The sequence below is a fragment of the Ailuropoda melanoleuca genome, chromosome 2 (assembly GCF_002007445.2).
Source record: "Ailuropoda melanoleuca isolate Jingjing chromosome 2, ASM200744v2, whole genome shotgun sequence".
Taxonomy (NCBI): domain Eukaryota; kingdom Metazoa; phylum Chordata; class Mammalia; order Carnivora; family Ursidae; genus Ailuropoda; species Ailuropoda melanoleuca.
This window is the reverse complement of record NC_048219.1, coordinates 129862379-129888855: the sequence shown is the minus strand read 5'-3', so window position 1 is coordinate 129888855 and position 26477 is coordinate 129862379. Positions and strand designations below refer to the sequence as shown.

Genomic DNA, 26477 nt, shown 5'->3' with positions numbered 1-26477 from the left:
CTCATTTATGGAACATAAGAAATAGGAAGATCAGTAGGAGAAGGAAGGGAAGAATGAAGGGGGGGTAAACAGAAGGGGGAATGAACCATGAGAGACTGTGGACTCTGGGAAACAAACTGAGGGCTTCAGAGGGGAGGGGGTGGGGGATTGGGATAGGCTGGTGATGGGTATTAAGGAGGGCACGTATTGCATGGAGCACTAGGTGTTATATGCAAATAATTAATCATGGAACATTGCATCAAAAACTGGGAATGTGCTGTATGGTGACTAATATAACAAAACAAAAATTATGTAAAAAATAATAAAAAAAATAAAAAATAAAAAAAGAAGAAATGAGCTATCAAGCCATTAAAAGACATTTAATGAAACTTAAATGCATATTACTAAGTGCAAAAGGCCTATTGAAAAATCTACATACTACATGATTCCAACCACATGACATTCTGGAAAAGGCAAAACTATGAGACAGTAAAAAGATTAGTAGTAAAAAGTGGTTTGCAGGGGCTAGGGGAAGGTAGAGATAAATAGGCAGAACACAGAGGGGGACAATGAAATTATTCTATATGGTACTACAATGGTGGCTATATGTAATTATACATTCATCCAAACCATAAAATGCACAACGCCAAGAATGAAACCTAATGTAAATCATGGATTTTGGGTGGTAATGATGTGTAACTAAAAGTTTTAACAAATGCACCATTATGGTATAGGATGTCAATAGCGAGAAAGGTTTTATGTATTTGGGCAAGAAGTATAAGGGAAGTCTGTACTTTCCACTCAATTTTGCTATGAATTCAAAATGCTCTAAAATATATAGTTTATTATTTTTTTAAAAACCATACTTTTTAAAGATGCCTGCAAGGTGAAGTTAAGACAAATTGCATTTTTTGTGTATAAGCATTGGTTTAGGAAATGTGTATAGAAACTGGTGACTTTGCATAGCTCTAAACAAGAAACATCATAATTCAGTCAATAAACAACCTCCTCATTCTACAAATCTATGAATATTATTAAAATGCAGAGAATAGTAAAGTTCCGTGTCACACTATTACTGAAAAAAAAAAAAAGCTCAGGTTTCATTTCTAATATACTTAGGAATTTTGTTAGGAATGTCTATACCTGTCAAAATAAATTAACACATTTTGAATAGACAAAATCTTAGTTTTTAACGTTACCTTCCTTGGGGCATATTTGGATGTCTAAAATCTGGAACTGAAGCAGAGCTCCTTGTCATTCATAAGTTTCTGCTATAATTTATTTGAGTGGCACTACTCTTTTCCTGTTCTCCCTGAAGCAAAAATAATGTCATGATGCTCAGTTTGGCTGCTCGTGCTGACTGACATTGAGTAAATTGTCTCTGAATAAGATGAAAATGCAAATCTTTTTTTGAAGAAATAGCAATATAAAAGCCTCTGTGTTTCATTTTTTCTTTTAAATTGCAGTTTGCAGAAACACCATCTAAATCACATTTTTTTCCCTGCCTGTCATGAAAGTATCCATTTGCTTGGTCCTCATGTCAGAATCTTAATCCAGCCCAAACTCACTATATAAATTGACCCCTGAACAGGAAGCCTACTGTTTTTTATAAACTTAGCCAAGACTCTGTCCTTATGTCATATCATCAAAATATTCCATCTACAGTGGAGTCGCAGTTGTGCCACTTTTTTCAACTTTGTATTATGTTCCCCAAATAGTGTAATGACCCACCATATACCCATCACCTGTGTCATCCATTATGAACTCATGGTCTGTCTTGTTTCATCAGTACCCTCACCCACTTCCCCCACTTCCCATATTTTGTCATAGAAAAGCACAGACATCACATTGTTTCATCCACAAATGTTTCAATATTATCCCTAAAAGATAAAGACTTATTTTTTAAAAACGTGAATATAAGACAATTATCACAACTAAAAGTAATTAACTATAACTTCGTAACATAAATCTTAAGCGAATGCTGAAATTTCTAAATTATTCATAAATGTCATATAATGGCTTTTACAGTTTGTTTGAATCAGGATCCAAAAAAGATTCATACATTGCAATTGGTTGATAGATCTCTTAAAGTCTATTTTAATCTCTATGTTTCCTTCTTCCTTACCCCCTGCCATTTTTAAAAAATTTTATTTGTTGACACAAATGGGTTATTTGTCCTGTAGCTTCCTACAGTCTGGATTTTGTTATTGAATCCCTATATGTTGTTTAATGTGTTACTCTATCCTCTTCATTTTCCATAAAATTGACATTTTTATTTCTTAGAATCAGAGGCATTATATAACTCAGACTTTCTTTTCTTTTCTTTTAGAAAACCATTTCATACGTTGTGTATTCTATCTGAAGGCACATAATGTTCACTTTTCTCACTTTTTGCAATGTTAGCAGCCACTAATGATCAATGCCTAGATCCATTGATTCATTAAGTTTCTTCATAGCTTCATATCTGGGATATTTTTTATAAAGAGAGAGTTTCCTGCTATTTTACTAAAACAACAATAGCAAAGAGACTGTGGCACTTAGCATTTTAAGAGAAATAACTATTCAAGTAAAACAGGAAAACCAGTTTTGATCCATACTAATTAGCAACTATTTAAAGGGGAAAATGGTGCCTTTCTTATTTAGGGATGCTAATGCATTAGAAATTAAAATGTAGTTTGTACTTAAATATTCAATATAAATGGAAGCTGTTCTACAGTGAAAGAAAAAAGTGCCTCCATTCTTGTTAAGACACTCAAAAATCTTTTCCAAGTTACATTACAGTTTCATAGTTGTCTGTATAAAGAAGGAGAAACACTTTAAGATCACTATTTTGTCACTTAGGCTCTGTGACAAAAGTTTTGTTTTTAGATCTATGTGCCACTGCAGAGAAGGTGTGTTTCTTTCATTCGGGATAACTCTAGAGCATTTACCCCAGTCGTCCCAAGTCAATAGAAGTCTTCTGCCAATGACAGGGAAATTGGGATCCCGGGAGAGTAAATCAGGTCTGTTTTTCTTGAAAGTGGCTCCACATAGCAAGGAGAAGCCAGATAGGCGGATCCAGTTTAAGGCTTCCCCGAGTTCTGAAATGAACCACCACATAAATGAGGACAAACTTATTCTCATTTCTGAGCACTCTTTGGAAATTTTGGAAATTTCCATATCTTTTTATAATCATGTAAGCAACTGTCATACAAGGTAAAAATGGGATCGTAGAAGTTTAAGGAAATGCTGTGGGCACACACAGAAAAGAAATGTGACTGGGAGAATAAGAGGGAGCTCCACGGAAATGGAGGAACATAATTTGAGGGGAAGATTTAATCATTCAACATCTAGTTATTGTATGCCTGCCTACTCTGTACCTTGACATTGTGTCATGGTAGATTGAGTTAAATCCGTTTTCAAATTCTGCATCAAACCCTCACCATGTACCTCAATTTCTCCATTAGCAAACTATAGATGCTAATATCCATCTCAGAATTTTTGACATTGAATAAAGAAAAGACCATATAAAATGCCTAACCCAGTATCAGGCAGATATTTAACATTCCACGGAATCTACCCCCATAGCGTCACTTCTCTGCCTGAAGAAGGTAAAAAGGACAGAGAAGGATTGTGGGTAGGGCACAGGGCCTAAGAAGTAAGGATGTGAAAGGGTTAATGCAGGATGGGAAAATAACTAGACAGACTCAAGTAAAATAATTGTCTAGAGGCTCTGAAGACCCAGCTACAGTTCCCTCCTACCCCGAGGCCACAAATAGATTTCATTGGTCTACTTTCAGGTATTTGACCAGAGAGGTGAAAGATGGAGGCTTTCCCAGCTCAGTTCAATTTACATGGTTAGATAGCTTTGCCAAATGGAAAGGACTGGAATAGTGAATTGGAATGTCTTAATTGACCTCAAGCCATCCCATTCATGTTTGATGGAGAGAGTGAAGGGGGATAGAGGGAGGGTAAGGCAGGTAGAGAGAATCAGTTTAAATATGAGATTCACCACTGAGGAATAGGACGATAATTTTTCTTCTCCAATGGGAAATGAGTTATTGAATTTGAGAACAATTTCTCGGGGAGAAAAACCCCCTTCTCTCTTTCCCACACCCTACCTTTGTTATTTGGCTTTTGCAAGCATTACCCACAATATAAGATTATAAATTCGGTTTATATCTCCCTTAGCCCAGTCTCCCTTTATTACACCACTTTACTGCTTCTTTGGGGCTGAGACTCTAAAATTTGGGTCAAATGTTCCATTAAGTTAACCACTTTAGAATACCAATAACACTCCTACAGCACTTTTCATCTTCATAGCACTTCACAAACATCTCCTTCTCCACTAATGAAGATGAGTTGAGTATCTATAGTATCTAAAACCAGAGCTATTTAATCATTGTCTGATGTGAAAAAGTAAGACAAAATGCAAGACCAACCAAAAAAAAAGTATATTACATTTTAAACTTGCTGATTCGAGCTTTTTAAAAATTCTTTGAACACGCAGGCAGAACTCCTTGCCACAAAATCCCAGCTTTTGTAATGAAAAGTCAAAATAAGAATAGAAGCAACATCTTAGGGGTGATTTTCACCCTTCCTCTCTTTCAGAGTGTTTTTAAATACATTATTCTATTTGATCTTCATGAGAACCAGTGAGAAGAAAAGGAATTGTTACCCCCACGTTTCAGGCAAAGTTTTTTGTGATTAATTAACCTGTTTGAGTTTTCAGTTACTAAATATTTGTGCTGAAACTAGAACTCCAGACTTCAGGCTCCAAGTCAAAGGCTGCTGGGGAAGGAAGGATGGAGGCATCGAGAGGGAGTGCATGTTCACCCTGCTCTTTCAACTAGAGCCACTCTATTAGCATATTGCATCTGGGGCTTCCATATGGATTCCCACAGTTCAATTTCATTAGAATCTCATCACACCGAGTATGCAGCATCTCCTCCATTGTTCATGACCAGCTACATCCTGAGGTGCATTCCAAAATTACACTGAACAGGATTGCAAAGCTCCATTCCTGGCAGTTTGCAGTCACATGCTATAATCTGTCCCCTTTACATGGCCCTCAATCATTCATTCAGCTTTAACACTAACTAGCTTTCTGGCCAGTGGCCTGACTGATGGTTTTTGTATGGACCAACAACGCCCTATCTTAACTTCCTTTTCTTCTATACAAGTCACACTAGTCATGTTTTCTTGTTTACTACTGGTCACTTTCCCTTTGTGTGTCTCTTTGACACATCAGCATGCACACAGAAACAGGACTGTGACCTTCTTGTGGATGGCCATGATGCCTGATGTCTAACGTGGGGTGTGAACTCAGGATTGTTGAAGACACAAACACTGGTTCTTTAGCCCCCTTATTCTTCCTCTTTTTCCACAAACTCTTCCATCACTTTAGGAGAGGCTGTTTGTATGTCTTCCTCTATCTTCTTTCTTCTCACTCCCCCTTGCTTTAGTTTTTCTATGAGCATAAAATAACCACCCATTGTTGACAAGGATAAAGCCAGTTGCTCTGTATTTAAAAAAAAAAAAAAACCAAACAAAAACTGAAGCCATTCCTTGTGAAGGAAATTAAGCAAGACAACTATTTAGTACCAAATGACTATATTTTTAAAAGTGCCTTTAGGTCCAGAGTCGTCAGAGTCTTCAGATGTTTCATCTATAATTGCCTGCTTTTTTTGCCAGCACCCCTTGAAAACTCTTCTCCTTTTCATCCTTCAAAATTCTGTTAAATGTCACTTCCTGCATCCTGAGGCAGACTCCATCACCCCTTCTGGAATTTCCCACAGAAATCTGAATTCTCCTTTAGTATAGCACATCACACATTATGTTCAATGAAACTAATTGTTTGTGTCTGTGCCTCACACTAAAATAAGAGTTGGGTTTTGTTTGTTTTATTTTGTTTTGTCCTTCTAGCTCTAGCAGCTAATATGTAGACTGGCCTGGTATGTAGATGTAGACGCGCAGTTTTTGTTGTTGAATTTGATTTAGATAAATGAACGGTCACCGCGGCTTTAAGAACAAAGGTTCATTCTTACTCAATTTGTATTCTATTTTTGGAATGGGATTGTTTTCTACTATTCACTGAAATTTGAGGTGTATTTTTTAGCTGTCCTATGAGTCGTATAGATTTGATGACAAACGAGCATCTTAACATAGAAATTGTTTCTATGGAAAAATATGGTTCATTTCCAATATGTTCAAACATACACAAAAGAACAGAGCTTCATCCAGAACTAGATGGTCTTTGCCCTTTCCTTAATGTCTGCCTTTATTCCTGCCTCCGGAGTGTCACCCCAAACAGAATTTATCTCATTCTCTCCACTCTCCCATGGTTTACAGTTTGGCTTTCTGTTATGTACCTTGCAATCTGCCTTGAATCCATCATTTATGTGTCTTCCCTGTCAAATCTATTTCTCAGAGGATAAGCACTATGCATTTTTCATTGTTGATTTTTCACAATGGGGTTTCAAAGCACGGTATACAGAGTAAGTGCTCAGTAAATGGTGGGCTAAATTTTTCACTGCACAGTTAAGAAAGAAAGCTCACAAATTGAAAGTAGAGGAATGTTGGCATTTGATTGAAATATTGGGGATTTGATTGAATATTGGGGATATTTCAGTCCCAGGTTGAACAGTGCCTAGTTTCTTATCATTTCCCATCTGAGCTCCAAATGTCCAAATTCCAGTCTCCACAGGCTCTCTTCCCTCACTTTTCCATCTTCTATTCTTTTCTCCAAAGGTGAAAGGAAGAGAAATGAGGTAGTCTGATTAAGAAAGCATTCTTTTTCTTCATTATTGTTCTTATGTGGGTGCTTCATTATGTGATGTCAGTTGTGCAGCACTCTAAAGATCTGTCTTCTAAGAACAAAATGTTCTAGTCATTCTGGCGCTAAATAGTGTTGTTTTCTGCTTTTAGGCTATAGTGGTGGCTGTGTTGTCATGCGAGGAAGGAGTCCACCTGGTCCCTGGGAAGTGAAGGACTGCAAACGCTTTAAGGCAATGTCCCTGTGTAAGCAACCAGTGGGAAAACAGGAGAAAACAGAGCAGGAAGAGAGATGGCCTTTTCACCCCTGCTACTTGGACTGGGAATCAGAGCCTGGTTTGGCCAGCTGCTTCAAGGTGATGCCAAGGGCACCTAGGCATTCTCAGTGGAAAAAACATTATTTTGGTTTTGTCCATTTATCCCAAATTCCCTTACTCCAGAACAGTGCCTGGCACACAACAGGTACTTAATATTTGTTGACTGTCTCTATCCTTTCAGTTATATGACAAAATAATTTTAAGTCAAAAGACTGACATATCCCTGGTGATACTGAAGACCTCTTCTTGAAGATTGATATCAAGGCCCCAGTCAATATTGTTCTTACTGCATATTACCAAATGAACAAGACAGACACTCACTGGGTATTGAAATGGTACAATTCCATATTGTTTGTAAGAAAATGAATAAAGTCTTTATTATGGAATAATACCATTCTGCTGCTAAAAATATCTTTTGCAGCTTGCCAGACACCTGAGGATCAAACAAATTAATACATACATTTGATATATATGTGTGGGGATATATAGATGTGTGAAAAAAACGTGTGAAGAAATGTGTTTTTGCATATCAGCTTTAGATCCTAGATGTAAATTAGTACCCACAATCTCCTTGTCATGAAACCGCTGTGAATGCATTCAATTTAATGTACACATGTACAATCCTACATTAAATTCATCAGATAACAGTGACCTCACAAAGCAATAAATTAAACCTTAGAAATTAGCAAACTGAGACAGCAAGATGAAGTGATTTGTCCAAGGTCACAATTATTTATTGACAGAGTTGGAATAAATCCCTGGTCTTGGGACCCCCAGTCCAGTGCTTTTTCTACTATGTATTACCCAGACCTGTCAACAGATGTATGGTGTATTTGATGGGCATGGTGGTGGGACTGGTGAATTTTAAGTGATTTAAGAAAAGGTTCCCAGAGGAGGTGAGTTTTGACATATAATTTAGAAGATGGAAAGGCTGTGCTGTGGCCCACAGGACTGGGAAAGCGATTCATTCTGGTTCTCAGCAAATCAGAGTCTGGTGAAGCCTGGCCTCAGGGTGCCTGCCTGGCATTAGAGACTCTGGCATAATGTCAGGCAGTTAAAAATAAGGAGGGCACAGAAGCCCAGGGTCTGGAGTTCCGTGTTTTTGGACGCTCACCCTTGATTCTAAATAAAGTTAGAAGTAGACTCTCCACTTGACTGACGTCTTCCTGCTACTGTGAGGACACCTGAGAAACGGCAGAGAATTTAGGCACAGCTAAGACCCAAAGATCTTAGTAATATACTTGTCCTACTCCCAGATCTCATTTCTCATTTCCTGCTGTGGGTCAGCCAGATTCGTGATCCTTCAGCCAATTCTAATTTGTCAGAAGGCAATCTGGTGGAAAAGAAATTCATGGGTTCTTGAAGCAAGGAGTGCCGGACCTAATTCTAGCTCTGCCTATCTGTAGCTGTGTGACCAGAAATTTGTAACCTCTCTTAGCCTGACTGTCTGCATCTCTTAACAAACATTTATTAAGGGACAAGTATATGCCAGTTACAGAAACTTAGAAGAAGAAAAAGAGAGTCCTCAAGGAGTCTATTTATAAAACTGAGCTCATTATATCCTCCTCATGAATTTGTTGTGAGAATAAAATGAGATAGTTTTACAATGAATAGACACATTCTAGTTCAATAAATGTTATTTCTCCCTACTGGGTCAAGCTTTTAATATATAATAATGACAATTATATTACTGCTATTTTCTTGTCCAGAATTAAACAGCCTCATCTTATTCATAATAGTGTTAACTTTTTTTTCTCCGACTAAACCAGGTATTTCATAGTGAAAAAGTCCTGGTGAAAAGAACATGGAGAGAAGCAGAAGCATTTTGTGAAGAATTTGGAGCTCACCTTGCAAGCTTTGCCCATATTGAGGAAGAGAGTTTTGTGAATGAGCTTTTACATTCAAAGTTCAATAGGTAAATACTTGTTAATTTTGAAAAAATACAATCAAATTTTGTTTCCCAATAATGACGTGTTAGGGATGAGTATCCCAAATATTTGTTTAAAATTTCAAGTATTTGTTTTAAACCTAAAACCAACAAGCCACTAGCTGTGAAAGAAAAATACATACATATAGTTTTATATTTATAGTGCACCAAGTTCTCATTCCACAAAACAAAGAACAAAGTGGCAATAGTTTTGATATTTGAAATCTTTTCTATGTACTTCAAATCAGAGTTTTAGAGCTGTTCTGCCAAACTCAAATTATCTAACCCCATGATTTTCAAAGTGTTGTCTGAGGATCCCGAGAGTCCTGGAACCCCAAGACCAGGAGGGGACCAAGTGGGCGGAGGACCTAGTTCCATCACTGACTCACCAGTGCAGCTCCCACCAGCTCCACTTCTGCTCATTTTGTATAGAATAGGAGTCCATGTAAGATTTTGTTTGAAGGAAAAAAAGAAGTCCACTGATTGAAAAAAAAAATCCAATGCACATCCTAATCTTACATTTGAGGAAACAGGCATTCACTTATCAGTATCCATCTTGTAAGTTTCAGAATGTTGAATTACATGGAGTTAGAAAATTAATTTAATTTAAATTTGAAGAAATGTAAAAGACTTATGCTACCTTTTACCCAATGCAAAAATTCCTTCCACTATTCCTGTGGTCATCTACCATCTGTACAATTCCTTTCAGAGTGTTCCTTATTTGGGAGAAAGCCCATTCCATTGTTGTAGGCTAGTTTCAAAGATCAACTTTCTAAAATGGGTGGAGTTTCAGCTATTGCAATAGAGACTGGTACATTTCCCAGGATTATACCCTTGGTCTGTATAGATATGAATGTCATCTTTCAGTTGGGTTTTGGCAGAAATCAAATTTGACAATAGCCAAGCTACCACTTTGTCTCTAATTTCCTTTTCCTCTAATTCATCTTATATGTTGCCAGATCACTTTTCTTGAAGGACAATTCTCCGATAGTGTAGTGTCTATGCTTAAAAATACCCCATAGGCTACCCATAACCTACAGTGGAGTCCAAACTCCTCACACTGATATACCAAGCTCTCCTCAAACTGGCCCACTTTATTACCCAAAATCTGGCTCCTAATGATTTCCCTCAGTCACTTTTCATTTCAACCAAACTGAAATTCTGGCTCCAACCTTCCACGTCAATGCCAGTATGATGCTTGTATTCACACTGGTCATCTTTCCCCCAGTGATTTGCATGGGCTTTAACATGCATTGCAAATGCCACCTGGCCTTTAACCCCAGCTCAAATCTACCTCCTCTATGAAACCCTTCCTAATGACCCATATTTGAAGTATCTTTTCTTTATAATGGTTAACATTTTCTATCATGTATCAGGCACACCTGAAAAGCTTTCTTCTACAAATCTTGGAAAAGAAGAATGTTCAATAATTAATAAGAACATGAGCTCTTAAGTCAGAGAGAATGTGTTCAAGTCTCAGCTCTATAATTTGATAGATTTGTGGTGTTGGGCAATTCTTTAGCCCACCATTTTTTCATTTGTAAAATGGAAATAACAACAGTGGCTATCTCACAGGATTGTTGCAAGGATTAAATAAAATTATATTAGTAAAATGCCAAAAAAAAAGATAAACTTTCTAGTAAACCAGAGCAATACAGATCAAGTCGACTCTATTTTTGAATATTTGAAGACAGCCATTTGGGCGCCTGGGTGGCACAGTTGTTAAGCATCTGCCTTCAGCTCAGGGCGTGATCCCAGCATTCTGGGATCGAGCCCCACATCAGGCTTCTCCGCTAGGAGCCTGCTTCTTCCTCTCCCACTCCCCCTGCGTGTTCCCTCTCTCGCTGGCTGTCTCTCTCTGTCAAATAAATAAATAAAATCTTTAAAAAAAAAAAAAAAGACAGCCATTACGTTCTCTTTTAGTGAGTCTTCTCGTCCATTGGCCTCTTTCTCTAAAATGTTCTTGTCAGTTAGTGTACATTTTTGGAATATATTCTATGGAAGGGGTACTTTTATATGTATAGCTCGCTGGAAAATGCAGTAGAGAAGACAGACAAAAATCCCACCCCTGAGAAGGCAGTATGGCCCCATGGCTCCATACATTTATTTAATAAAAACAAATATAACACCAGGTACTTTGCTCCAAGCTCTGGAAATCTGGAGTCTCAATGAAACACTTGCCTGAATTACAGAGAAAATCCAAAACTGTTTTTTGAGGAAAATCCTGGCCTTTCCCATAAGTTTTCTTTACGACAGTCCAAAAGAAGATTAATATAATATCTATCAAAGTATTCATCTCTAACATCTACAGAAATGACCTTCATGGTAGGAGCCTTTGACAACATCTTCCAATGTGAGTCTCATAGAGTACTGTTGGGGGAAAAGAGTCAAATATGTTTGCAAAACAAGGCACAAACTTGGAAATTTGCCATATGCATTAGCATTATAAAGGCTTCTAGGAGGAAGCATTTTCTTCCACCACAAACCTCTTTTTTTGAGGACACGTACCAACATCCCATGGAACTGCTAGTCCCTGTGGGAAATGCTGACCTAAACCGTGTTCCCCAAATCTGGCCAATTTTCACACTCACTTGGGACACCTTTTGACACAGAGCCCTCTGGTCTCACACCAGAGCTGCTGGGTCAGATTCTCTGAAACTGAAGAAAAGTTCAAGAAGCTTCCTGATTAATTGGACTGTAAGTTTGGTGTGGGGCCACAGATCCAAGGGATATGGGATAATGTCCATCGTTCTAAGTTGTAACTTTGCTTCATGATTTTAGCCCCTTGCAAAACAGCCTTTCATACTTGGGTATAGTGAGGTTTGCTATATGAAATAACCACATGCAAACTGCTTCCAAATTTGCTGTAAGATCAACTATGATTATGTCATTTCTCTTTGTGTAAGTTCTCACACTTGAAATTTCTTGTGGAATTTAATGACAAGTATCTATCAAATTATTAATCTTTAGCACTTAATCAGAAAAGCTATATATTATTACTTTGTATCCGGACTGCCAGGGAGTTTAACAAAATCTCATGCTTGATTATAGCAAATAAATCAGTTCTCATAGTAGCATACATGCCCCTCCTTCTTATGGCACTGCTTTTTAATTTCTATTTTATTATTTATTATATTATTAAAAATTATACAATTATAGGAATTGATGAAGAGAAAATTAATACCATCTAAGAGGCAGTATACTTCAGGAAAAATAAAGAACTCTGAATTCAGTAAGTAAAGGAATAAAAAGTCCTCAAGGCTGGAGAGTGATATGAATTCCCAGCCTAGGTCATTGATGTTAAGGTGCCTGGCTTAATCTTAAGGCAGCATCCTCCTCCTTCATGACCTTGTAAGTGGTAATCATGGCAGTCATCAACCGGGCCGCAATGATCTAAAGGATTTTAAGTCACACTTTACTTTCATTTGTATTGTTCTGGCACAATAGCTCACATATCTGAGAAGGAGATGCTGCAGAATAGGCTTGCTTCACTGCACTAATGAAAATAAAGCATCTGTCATGACTTCTGAATCTTTTAAATCTTTAATTCCCCAAATTATTCTCAGAAAATTATCTTAGTGAGATGCTTCGTTGTACAATTAGACTTTATTGGTTGATTTATTGAGTACTCTGTGGTTTGATGTATTTGTCCTTTGCCTAATTGGACAAAAGATGGTTCTCTGTGGGGATTCTTGCCAAGTCTAACCCAGTCGTGACTGGTGAAGTTAATCTACTGTGCCTCAGACTGATTTGCTACAAAATTATCTATGTTGGGATCTGAAAAAACAAAAAACAAAATCTGCCATGTACCTTTTATTAAAGGGGGGGGTGGTAATTAACCTCCAAAGAACACATGAACATTTGACACAAAAGCAACGAATCAAAGCATAGGAAAGTGGTAAATACATAGTAAAGTAGTAAAAATTCCTCTACGGAAAAGACGTTCCAAAATTTCTTACCAACTTGCTTTCCTATGTTCTTATCCTGCTTGAAAGGTGTTGCCATTCCTAATGAACATGAGAAAGCAATGTTCTCAATATGGGTTAACTTTTCCCCCAACTGCATGTCACCAGTGAGCATACCATTCAAGCCAAGAGAAATAGGAAGCCTGGCTAATCTTCTCTACATTCATCTCATAGCTCAGGTTTTACATGTAGGAAATGTTCAATAAATGTTTGTTGACTTGATCAATCCTGCCAGGAGAATCAGCTGTTTCCTGTGTACATAAATATTTTAAAATATTTCTTGAACCTTTTACACTATGTTGTGAATTCAATAGGAAGAGCCAAGTTTTTGTTTTTTCTCATCACAGGACAGAAGAAAGGCAGTTCTGGATTGGATTTAATAAAAGAAACCCACTGAATGCTGGCTCTTGGGAGTGGTCTGATGGGACTCCTGTAAGTTTTTCCAAACTGAAGAAAAGGAAATGAATTCAAAACAGGTGGCCCTGGAACACCTTGGTCAACCATCCAAGAGAACCTGCAAATAATGACCATATTTCCTGTGACTCAGACCCAGGTCAAAAACTGCACCAGATCTTGCTGCCATAAGAGTTATTTCTGCAAAGTCCAGGGAAACCTTCGCTAGCCACATAGTTCTGAAACCAGCTGTAGGATCTCATCCTGGAAAGCAATCAAAATCTCCAAAAACCTCCCCCAAACTATCTCCCATTTGAGAAAGAAGCGGCTATTATTTAAAATAATATTAGGCTTTCTTTACTCCTCCTTCCCTCTCTAGCTTAGCACCTAATTATAGGAATGGGGGACCTTGTCCTGATCACGATTTTGGTTTCTCTCTAAAAGGACAGAAACACTAGCCCTAGAAATACCATCTCCTCAACCAGAGCAAGTTATTCGGTTGGAAAAAACCTTGCTTTTCTTTCAGCCTCATACTTGTAAAAACCTCTGTGAAGGAAAGAAGGAACTCACTATTACATTTTTTTCAGGTGCAATGAAGATTCTCATATTTTCCTCAAGAAGATAGGGAGAAAATGGAAGCAGTATCCCAGACTGAAGTGAGATCCATCTGAGGGCACATGCAAAATCAACTTATTCAGTTACACCTGTGAAATAGGCTACCAAGAGCCTGCAGTGAGCACTTAATGCAGCTCTTATTTATTGAGCTCGAATTATATTGCAAACACGGGTTGAATGCACTGATGCATGATCTCATTTCACCCTTATAATGATTCAGTGCAGTATTTATTAGAATGCTTAAATAGTTTGCCTAAAATAATGCGTAAGAGAGCCAGGGTTTGTGCACAGGTTGTCTGCCTCCAAAGCCATGATGTTATAATGTCTCCTAGTTGGCAAAAGATCAGCAACCAAACTTTGAAATAGTAAAGGTCAATAGAGAAAAATGATCTCTAGCCCCACTAGAGAAAATTTGTGGCAAGGAAAAGATCTGTGGAAAAGTATTTGTGGAAAACAAAAATAATAAAGACATGCTAGTTAAACATATAACACACACACGCACAAGCACACGCACATGCACACACACGCACGCACACACACGAAACATTTCCACCTCAGTCACCTCCATAGTGACTCTCTGAGAAGGGTATCAGGACCAGAGAGTGAGAAGAGACCTTAGAGATCACCCGCCCCGTCCATCTATTTTGCTTTCAAAGAAACAGGCCCAGAGAGTGGAAGGAACTTAGCAGGGTCCACCTGCTGCCTAAATTGCAGTCACCACATGGCACAGTTAGGTGATTAATGTCAGTATGGCACCTGGAAAATGAAATGTGATATGTAGAGGTTGAGAATGCTTCCTTTTGCTTTAGTAAAACAATCTTAATAGTGATAGAGAAGAATTGGAAATTTGGTTCAGAATAAATGAGATAAAGCCATGAAGCAGTACATGGAGTTCCTCACGACCACTGCCTACTGGACAAAACAAATATTCAAACTCATACTATTGTCTGAATCTGAGCTTACATATTTTTAAGTAAGATGAGTTGTTGTATGATTGTGTACGTGTTTGAAGAGAGTATAAATGTTTCAAACGTACTCTTTTTACTAAAGTTTTACTCCAGTTTTACCTGTGGTCCATCCACTCTTCGGTTAGGTAGCCATTAAATCATTGAGAAGATCGAATTTTTATTTAATATCCCTCTTACATGACCATTCATGGAAAGCATTGGATAGTTTCCCAGTCAAAGCTAGTGATAACTTAGAATTTAGTGATTGAAGACTAAAAGCTTAGTGTATATGCAAAAGAATCTACATCATAGATGAGACTCTAATCTGACAGATCAGAGCCTTTCAGAAGTTTACCCAGGGCCCCAGGGCCCCAAGCCCAGGCTGCTGTGGCCAGTGAGACAACAGTGCAAATTCAGAAGGAAGCTTGTGTCTGATTTGTTCCCTCTGGAGAAAGGAGTAGCTTGCCTCTTTTTAGGAAAAAAAAAAAAAACGTCTTTAAGGAAAAATGCTAGTTTGGTTAGCTTGTTCTTCACAAATGTGGAACAACCTTTAACTGCAATCTTATCCAGACATTTCTTAAGCTTCCTCCAGAAGTCTATTGTGATTTATTTACAGAGATGCCTCTTTTGATCTTTTGAAACTTTCTGTGGGGCATCATCGCTAAGAAATAATGAACTTCATCTGCTGCAGGTTGTCTCTTCATTTTTAGACAATACTTATTTTGGAGAAGATGCAAGAAATTGTGCTGTTTATAAGGCAAATAAAACATTGCTGCCCTTGCACTGCAGTTCCAAACGTGAATGGATATGCAAAATTCCAAGAGGTAAAAATATTAATAAGATCTTTACTATATGTTTGCTTTCTAATAATCTACAGCACTTTTCCAAGTGAGGATTCACAGAAATCTAAAATTTAAACATCCCGGACAACAGTACCAACAACCATCATGACTAATCAAACTGTACTATTTTAGTAAAGAATGCCTCATAGGGAAATGAGAAAAGGTGACACCAGGGCAGTACGCTAATTTAGTTAATAGCCAATGAGGATAACCAACTATGTTGTGGAATATGGTATTTTTCGAGTACAATCTGGAAGAAATGTCACTGGGACATTACAAGTAAACAAAATTACTTGTCAAATGAGTAACTGAAAGCTCCTAACACACAATACGCTCTTGACAAGTGTTCACATCCTTTCTTCTTTAATCAGAGGCCTCTCTTGAGCCTCCTCTTCAAATAGGAGAACTAACCATATTTCAAACAGCACAACGTACTTGGTTTTTAAATGGTCTCTTAAAAAGCAAAGTACAAAATATCATGTTTAGAGCTGAGGTAATTCAGAGATGGCGTACTTGTGAAGAAAGTTCACTCAAGGTGGTTTGCTTTAACTTTGCAGATGTGAGACCCAAGATTCCACCCTGGTACCAGTACGGTAAGAACTATCCCGTCAATTCTTGAATTTCTAATTACGTGCCATTGTATACCATTACTATATTACTACAATCCTCCAATCAAGCCTCTCTTTTCTTATGTCAATCTAGAACTAATTTGTTCAAGTTAACTAATTAATGGTCAAATTAATAAAAGTCATTAAATGATTAAAGATTAATATTACAGCTTAACACTGTTTTCATGACACATGATTTTAAAATATGCATTTATCCCAGACCTTGCAATACAAATGAAGTTTTCTTAGATGAGATAAACCAAGGAAAATAAGCAAATTATATACTTAATAATGTATGTGTAAATATATTTATGTGTATCACACACACACACACACACACTTTTTTTTTTAATGCTAAGTGACTGAATTGCAAATTTGGGGTCAATCATGGCATATCCTATTTAAGTCTGCTTTATATCAGTCAATGGCTTTTTCATCATTTGCATTGGTTTTTGTTTTTTTGGTTTTGTTGTTTTTCAGATGCACCCTGGCTCTTTTATCAGGATGCAGAGTATCTTTTTCATACCTATGCTGCAGAATGGCCCTCCTTTGAGTTTGTCTGTGCCTGGCTGCGTGGTGATCTTCTCACAATTCGTTCTGCACATGAGCAAGAATTTATCCACAGCAAAATAAGAGCGGTATTTGAATACAATTAACCATGAGAAATTCAGAGCTTAGCCCCTTCTTCTGTCTTTAGGGGGATTTTTAAATTTATTTATTTAACTTCAGACATTTATTTAAGTTTCATTTAAAGCCACAGATTTTTGAGAATTGATTTTCTTGTTATAAGGATTAAAAGAAAATAATGGAAACACAGGTTTACTATGTTGCTCAATCATTTCACTTATCTTCATTCTTTATTAGCAACAGTTATGAGTAAGTAGAGTTTTATTGCTTTAATGAGGTTCATCCAATCATTCAACACATATTTATTCAGAGTCTACTCTTCTAAGGCCTGGGGCTCTATCAGTGATTAAAATAGACCAAAATTCCTGCCCTCGGGGAGCTTACAGTCTAGTTTGAGAAGAAAGACTGTAATCAATATAAGTACATAGCATTACATAATATTTTATTAAAATATTAATAGATAAATGCCATGGAGGAAAATAAAACACATGTGAGGGACAAGGTGTGGGGGGTGGTGCTTATGGCTGTTTCAAAGTTTTGAATTTTACTTACACTCAATATTCAGAAAATGATAAGGAGTGGTTTTCCATTTCAATTTAAGATAAAGACTTGGACAATCTTTGAGGATCTAGGCTAATTGGAAAGGAGCATGCAAAACCTGTTAAATAATGAGACAGATTGCCAAGGAATGTATGTATTCAGTGTTTTTTCTTCAACAAGCATTGATTGAGCATTAGGTATGTGTCAGTCATTGTGATATTTGTCAAAGACATAAAAATATCTAGAACACAAAAATGAGATACAGTCTGTTTTTAAAAAGCTGGAAATAATAGTAAGAAATAATAGAAAAGGGAGCAATATGTACAAATTATCAAGGGGACACTAAGGGGAGAAACTTAATCCCAGTTTTCCCTAGGAAATCTTTGAAAGTAAGAAAAAAGCTTTTTTCTTTTCCATAATTTAACATTATTTCATGATCACCAGGAATCCTTTCTTGAGCTATCATCTTTTCACATGTTTGTAAGTTGATTGTTAAAACGAAGCTCTTTATTCAAAGCATCCTTGGCGTGTTATAGAAATTTCCTACCTTACAGCTCATGGATCTTTTCCATTTCTATAATCCTGTTTGATGCATAGACGGGCTGCAAGGTGCAGGTAGGTCAGGACTACTACTGAGTTGTGACGGAAAAAGCTAAAAAATAGAGGGGTTAGGTGACAACCCCACGGTTTCATAGAGTCTCAGTGATAGACCAACAACAAGAATGAGATATTCCCCACTATCGGTTTGTCCACTATTTTTTTACCACCCTTCCTCTCCTACAAATGGAACACTCAAGCCATATCCATGTTAAGCATCAACATGATGTCAGAAAATACATTTATTTCTTTAACAAGACAACAGACACCTGGTGGCAATAACAAGACAACAGGTCAATGTCTGAAAACCAATGCATCCATCGACATGACAAAGTGCATCTCTCAAACGGACCTGATATTTGGCCAATACTTATTATAACTGTGTCAGGCATTGTGTTAAGTACTAATATTTAATGGCACTTAATCTTTCCAAAGATTCTCTGTGGAAAGTCTACTAATAGTACATTTTACAGTTGAGGAAGCGTAAACTCCAAAGAGGTAAAGCCACTTCCATAGTGGTGGAACCTGGAAGTGAACCCAGGTCATCATCTGACTTACAGAGTCATTTAAAAACCTTCTGCTGGCAGCAGAATAGGAGTGCAGGCGGGATACAAGAGCACAATGTCTTCGTTACATCAAAATCAAAAAAAGTTCTAAAATCCCTCTCCAAAAGATGGTGCCAGCTATGTCTCAGACATGAGCAATGAAAGGCTTCTTTGATCTTTCCAACAGAGCTTAGCTCCCCTAGGAATATCTGTAAGTCTCCTCTCTTCACCTTTCCCTGAATTCACTCTCCCAATTATTAGCAGTTGGGAGTTAATACCTCCCATAGAAGGAAATAGTAAAACCCATGGGTTTAGCTGTCTGAGAAGTCATACCTAGTGCCATGATACTAGTTGAGGACTAGATCTAGTTGTGGTATCAAACCAGACAAACCTTGTGGTGTCTTACATGGCAAAATTGCTATCCAGCCTAAGACCATGTTGATACAGAATGCCCTGTCAGTATGATAGGTGGGCAGCTAACTGATCTAACACCACACTGTGCTACCCCCCCCAAAAAAATTTACTGGATGGTTTAAAATGTGTAGACAGAAAAGGGGCAAGGGAGCTAAGGGAAGAGGGTATCAATTTAGAAAGAAGAAAGCTGGGGGCGCCTGGGTAGCGCAGTCGTTAAGCGTCTGCCTTCGGCTCAGGGCGTGATCCCGGCGTTCCGGGATCGAGTCCCACATCGCTCCTCGGCTGGGCCTGCTTCTTCCTCTCCCTCTCCCCTGCTGTGTTCCCTCTCTCGCTGGCTATCTCTCTGTCAAATAAATAAATAAAATATTAAAAAAAAAAAAAGAAAGAAGAAAGCTGTAAGTTCCCAAAGGAGTTCTTATCGCATAACCTCTGGCTGTATTAGGCACTTTTTGGTGATGGTAGTAGTGGTATTTATGGTGACCATTTACATTTCACAAGTAGAAATTCCATATCTATGAATGTACCACTAGAATGAGTCAGTCCAGAAGTTATTTTATTCCAGGATGAGGAACTAAACATGTAGAGGTCATACCACTCACTTTTGTGGCATACTCATCCTATAAGTGCAGGAAGAATCAAAATAGTAATTAAATACTTTTTTAAAGATTTTATTTATTTGATAAAGATGGAGAGAGAGAGAGAGAGAGCATGAGCGGGGAGGAGAGGGAGAAGACGACTCCTTTGAGTAGGGAGCCCAACTCGGGGTTTGATCCCAGGATCCTGGGATCATGACCTGAGCCAAAGGCAGATACTTAACCTTGACTGAGCCACCCAGGTGCCCCTAATTAAATATTTTTAATATTATATATGTGTTGTATAGTTTCCCTATAAAGAGTAGTCACTTAGAAATGTGAAAAACAAAAATAACATTTAGTTGGAAAGTAAAAGAATAACTATTGAAAAAGAAAGCTGGATGCAATTTTTTAAATCTGAAGCAGATTTTTTAAAGAAAGTGTTTCTATCTTAGAAAAGTGGTTAGTCAGTATTTTCTCTTTGAATAACAGAATACCACAGGCATGATGAGGGTGAATTTTTTAGTACTTCTTTTTTGAGCCATCTTGTAGTTTGGATTAATGCCAAAAAAGTAAAAAGCCATAAGCACTTTAGGAGTTGTTTAACATGAACTACTAGGCAAATTAATCCGCTAACGTTTTTATGCTGTGTTGTGCAATATTTGCATTTCAAAATTGCAATTTACTCTTATTTTTAATTTCATGTCTAGGGGTGCCTGGGTGGCTGTCACTTAAGCATCTCCGGTCAGCTCGGGTCATGATCCAAGGGTCCTGGGAATTGAGCCCTGCATCGGGGTTCCCTACTCAGTGGGGAGCATATTTCTCCCTCTCCCTCTGCAGCTCCCCCTGCTGTGCTCTCTCTCTCATACTCTCTCTCTTGCAAATAAATAAATAAAATCTTTAAAAAAAATAATTTTATGTCTAAATACTTCTAACAAAACATATCAAATCTATTAGTCATCCTCCAAAATACGGTGTTTTAAACACTTAAAATAACTTGGTTTTGATATTTTTGATGGAAACATTTGAAGACATGACAGGTTACTCTTCCTTATATTACTTCATAGATCAATTACTTCATAGATTATGTTGGCTGTTGCTGTATTTTATTTTTTAAAAAGTATTCTTCCCATATGATGCTATCTATAATGGCTGTACCAAAACAGTTGATGTTATGAAATCTGTGGTCATATTACATTTCTTTGTATGAAAGAATATGAATAAGTCTTCTATTTTTATGATTTGATGCCTAAGCTAAAATCTACAACATTCATTTTTTCACCATGGATTTTTCACCCTGGATATCTTCTAGCTTGTCCTTCTAGCTTGCGGTTCTATTCCGTATCACAACAGGTTGTGATGTGCCATGTGGAGGATCAGCCTGCTATAATTGAGGTGGTAATAAATATGTCACTTAAAATGTAGTAGTTATAATTTCTCTTTAGAGGTCCTTAATTGCGGCAGTGAACAATCAGGCCATGATTTCCACTATTGTTGCACATGAGACCTCTTTAGATTGAATGAAATTGTTGTGGTTCTCCCATTGAGTTCAGAGCCAGTCTCAATGGACCCATTCCAAAGCCTGACAATGGGAATCTAAATTCAGCATGTAAGAACATGTCCATGAAACAACACCTCAGGGATCCCAAATTATAGTTGTTCCATCTTGCATTATTCTCAAATTGCTGATATGGCAGACAGCCACACTGTTCAAGGAATAAAAATACCAGTTTATAAATTAAAATGTTAGAGAGCTATTAGGTTCTGTTATGTGATGACCCAACATTCATGTGGAAAAAATACATATATCTTAAAGTGTATCCTCCAATTTTCACGGAATAAATGAAGTACAAATTTAAATATACAATGCCTTCAAATTAACAGGTTTTTAGCTTTAAAGTTAAGTTACATTTCATACACACACATAGCACACACACAGTAAAGTATATTGATTTAGAGGTCTTAGAGAAATCCTTACTGCTTCTTCGTCTTTTATACGTAAAGAGGGAATTTCAATTTCCTGGGTCATAAGTCCAGGATTACATCTGCTGTAATGTATGTGTGTGTGCATGCACACATGTGTGAACATGCTGTTTCATTTTATACTTTATTGTACTGAGACCTATGTGATAAATAATGGTACAAAATTAGTAAAATATAGAAATAATTTTCTGGTTGTTAAACACTGGAAGTTCTGTAGTGTTCCTTTGTCCCATTTGTGTCTCTATTAAAATGGGAAGGGTGCTCATATGCCAAAAATTCAAAATCCTTTTTACTATTGATGTCTTTGTGCCTTGAGTTGTTTTTCAAACAGTGCGACATATGCAATAAACTATAAATCACTAAGATGATAAACCATTAAATTTTTAGTCAAAAAAATAGGAGTCCACTTTCCTATTTTACTTCACAATACTACTTTTTAAAGCCCTATTATGAGAGTTAGAAAATTTACTTTTAAATACATAGGGAAAGTTGTAAGAAAGATTTTCAATATTTGATTCCAATTTCCCGTCATAATGAGGAGGGAGTATTTTAAAATAATGAAGTTTCGGGTTCTCTGAAGATGCTAGGCCTTAGTGTACTCTTCTTTAGATAATTGGGTAAAATACTGAAGAATAGAAAGCTATTAACAGCAACCCCATTAATCTTAATAGTGAAAAGGGAAAACAAGTAGAATAAATGCTGACATTTTCTTTTTTTCTTTTTAATAGCTATCAAAGTATGGTGTAAATTGGTGGATTGGACTTCGAGAAGAAAGAGCCAATGATGAATTTCGGTATGGACCTAGATCAATTTGCATTTTATTTTGTTTGACAGCTTTTATTTGCAGAATGATTGGACTAGATCTTAGTGATCAATTGTTGAATAGCCTTCAAACATTATCTTTAACTTATAAATTTTCATTTCTCTAACCAAAAAAATGAGTATCTTTTTAATTTAATAAAAATTACCCAGAACTCCAAGAATGGTGTAGGAGATTGAATAAACAGAATAAAAGAAGACCTTAAAATTCTTAATTTACCTACAGCTGGAGAGATGGAGCGCCAGTAATATACCAGAACTGGGACAAAGAAAGAGAAGGATCTATGAATAATCAGAGCCAGAGATGTGGCTTCATTTCATCCATAACAGGTTATTTTATTTATCCATTTTGGGGTTTATAATAAAAACTGACAATTTTCGGAAGGCTTAAAGTCTCCTTTTCATTGCATTAGTTCAATGAGAAGGTTTTGTTTGGCTAGCTTGCATTTTAATAGAATGTGATGAGCTTCATTAGTCTTAAGTGTTAAGGATGGTCATTCCTACAGTTAATTCCATGCATTCATGTTCTTGAAAATGAATTACAACCAAATAAGTCATTCCTCATGAGCCAAAACAGCACCACAAATAGACCGGATGAAGCTGGTCAAGAAACAGTCAAAAAAACTAAGAGGCAGCCCACGGAATGGGAGAATATATTTGCAAATGATGCTACAGATAAAAGAACTGGTATCCAAGATCTACAAAGAACTTCTCAAACTCAATACACGAGAAACAAATAAACAAATCATAAAATGGGCAGAAGATATGAACAGACACTTTTCCAATGAAGACATACAAATGGCTAACAGACACATGAAAAAATGTTCAAAATCATTAGCCATCAGGGAAATTCAAATCAAAACCACACTGAGATACCACCTTACGCCAGTTAGAATGGCAAAGATAGACAAGGCAAGAAACAACAATTGTTGGAGAGGATGTGGAGAAAGGGGATCCCTCCTACATTGTTGGTGGGAATGCAAGTTGGTACAGCCACTCTGGAAAACAGTGTGGAGGTCCCTTAAAAAGTTAAAAATTGAACTACCCTATGACCCAGCCATTGCACTACTGGGTGTTTACCCCAAAGATACAGACGTAGTAAAGAGAAGGGCCATATGCACCCCAATGTTCATAGCTGCATTGTCCACAATAGCCAAATCATGGAAGGAGCCGAGATGCCCTTCAACAGATGACTGGATTAAGAAGCTGTGGTCCATATATACAATGGAATATTACTCAGCTATCAGAAAGAACGAATTCTCAACATTTGCTGCAACATGGACGGCACTGGAGGAGATAATGCTAAGTGAAATAAGTCAAGCAGAGAAAGACAATTATCATATGATTTCTCTCATCTATGGAATATAAGAACTAGGAAGATCGGTAGGGGAAGAAAGGGATAAAGAAAGGAGGGTAATCAGAAGGGGGAATGAAGCATGAGAGACTATAGACTCTGAGAAACAAACTGAGGGCTTCAGAGGGGAGGGGGTGGGGGAATGGGATAGACTGGTGATGAGTAGTAAGGAGGGCACGTATTCCATAGTGCACTGGGTGTTATACGCAACTAATGAATCATCGAACTTTACATCAGAAACCAGGGATGTACTGTATGGTGACTAACATAATATAATGAAAAAGTTAAAAGAAAAAAAAATATGCCCGACAAATACTAGTCTCTAAAAAATTTCAATATGGGCCCATTTTAAAAATCTTTTCTTAATAATTCAGTTATAATTGGCCAGAACTTTAACCCCCATGGAATTTACTTCCACTTTCCCATTTAAGAAAAATTTTCACTGAGTTCAGTGTTTTTTTAATACTTGGCATTAACTGCTTCTTGCCATAGAACAACTATCTCCAGGCTATATTTAGAAATACATGTACCTTTAAGATGGGTTTTTTAATGTAATTCAATTCATCAGTACAATGTTATTTGGGTTGATTGTCCACTCATATCCATCCCACTCCTTCTATCCTATAAAAGGTAATTATGTTCCTGACCGTTAACAGATTCATAAGGAACCTTTACCCCAAATCAGGAGAGGGATAAACACGAAAGGCAATCCTTGGTGTAAGGGCATCTGCAGAGAACAGAAAGGGAAAACCACGTTGTTAATCAGCTCTCTTTTGCCAGCAGGTGTCACAACAGCCTACAGAAAGACTGTTTTGTGATTCTGGAAGACTAGCGGCCACTCTTCATTGAAAATAGCATTCCAGCCCCTCCTTCAAAATGCCAACATTTTTTGGCTTATATCCCTCGCACTAGAAAACTGAAACTGCCTTTGCAATTTACATGCATCCTTGCCCTATTCTGGGATTTATAACTTGAATGCTAATGAAATGCATTCTATAACCTTTACTCTGAAAATATAGCTCTTCTAAATTAAAATACATTTTCCAAGAGGCTAAGGACTTTGGGATATATCTTCCTGAGGGTATGTCCATGTGTGCCTGTTTTTTTAAGGGTCAGTGTTGAAAAGTGCTTCTTTTTTAGAAGTTACTGAGTTAATTTTTCAAAATTATATATTTTCTAAAGAATTACAAATTAGAAATGATCATCTATTGTTTTAGAATCTGTTTTCTCCTTATACTGAAGTTGAATATTTTAAAACAAAAACATTACATTCTTTTGTTAACCAAACCAAATATTCCCAGAACTTTAATCAGTTCTGTGATTGCAGTTGTAGTATTTTAGTTAGTTGGGGTTTGTTTGTTTGTTTGTTTTGCATTTGCAAAATTTCTACATCCTTGAATTAGATTTACTGATTGAGCACCCAGCCCAGTTTGCTCTTATTACTAGAGAACTCTACCATTAGCAGTTTAGTTCAATTTCTAGATTTAAAAAAATTATGATAAACCATTAGCAGTCATAAAAATGTGATAGAGAATGCCTACAGAGAGTCAGCATTGTTTCAGGTCATTTCTAACCCATTTACTCCTCCAGGACTCTGGGCTAGTGAAGAGTGTTCTGTTTCTATGCCTAGCATCTGTAAACGAAAGAAGGTTTGGGTCATAGAGAAAGAGAAAGATACCCCAAAACAACATGGAACATGTCCCAGAGGATGGCTATATTTTAACTATAAGGTAAACTAAGTTGCCTTTGTTTCTGTTTTGTAGATGTTTATTTTAGAACATAATCAAACAGTGGGTGTGGCTTTGAAAAACCAGGAGTTGTCCGTTGGGAACTGGAATTTTTTTGGTCACAACTTTCAAGAGATTTGAGTTTTCAGTGTGGGTAGGGGCAAACCTCTTGGAATAAAGAAACAGCCTGGCACCACTCTTCATTTGTAGACTTAGTTTTTGCTATTGACATAGTCATTCATTGTGCTGTGTGACTGTTTCATTAGGCGTGATGCATGCGAGCCTGTGTAACTAGACCCTGCCCCGAAATGAGCTGTCAACTCCAGAGGGCACAGCCTCCATCTTCTCCTTTTGTGTCTTCCCTGCCTGGAGCAGGCCCAGAGCTCTGCCCACCTTGTGAATTGACCCACTAATAACGTAACTCAGTCAATGTCATCTTGAGCCTCATAAAGCTGGTGCTTCCATGCAGAATTGAAAAAAAATTTTTTTAATTGCCAGTGGGGATATTGTAAAAAATTTTTTTAATTGCCAGTGGGGATATTTATTATTTCTGATACTGCTTCCAATTAAGGCCAAGACTTTCCCTCCACTCCTTATGTTTTATAATAAAATAACTTGATAGGCCTTAGGTGGAAGTAATTAAAATGCATCCCAAATTATAAATGTTTCATTCTTTGATAATGGAAAAACCCACACTGTGTCATAAGTTAATATGTTAATATGAAATTTCTCTTTGACAGTGGACAGCCAGTTTTCAATCTGTATGTTCAGTTACATTTGGCAGAGCCTTCCCTTCTTTGTGATCTTCTTCTCATTGTTAATTTGTGTTGTGGGGCCATTTGGATTTTACGTGTATTTGTTGAGCACCTAATACATATTTGGCATTGATTTTTTTTTAATTGTGGTAAAATTCATATAATACAGAGTTTACCATCTTAAACATTTTTAAGTGT

The 26477-nt window shown here is 37.1% G+C and overlaps 1 protein-coding gene across 3 annotated transcripts in view; it reads left to right on the top strand.

The window, feature by feature from the left end:
- The window catches only part of PLA2R1 (phospholipase A2 receptor 1), a 113030-nt gene that overhangs the window by 65269 nt on the left and 21284 nt on the right, over positions 1-26477 (top strand). For 2 of the 3 annotated variants that reach the window (XM_019809140.2, XM_002928392.4), the window contains exons 12-20: positions 6886-7088; positions 8819-8964; positions 13289-13373; positions 15588-15720; positions 16296-16331; positions 16827-16984; positions 22353-22417; positions 22670-22773; positions 25388-25527. In XM_019809140.2, coding sequence (XP_019664699.1) covers positions 6886-7088; positions 8819-8964; positions 13289-13373; positions 15588-15720; positions 16296-16331; positions 16827-16984; positions 22353-22417; positions 22670-22773; positions 25388-25527 — 1070 coding nt within the window. The remainder of the gene's footprint in view (positions 1-6885; positions 7089-8818; positions 8965-13288; positions 13374-15587; positions 15721-16295; positions 16332-16826; positions 16985-22352; positions 22418-22669; positions 22774-25387; positions 25528-26477) is intronic. The other variant, XM_034654608.1, reaches the window with a different exon arrangement.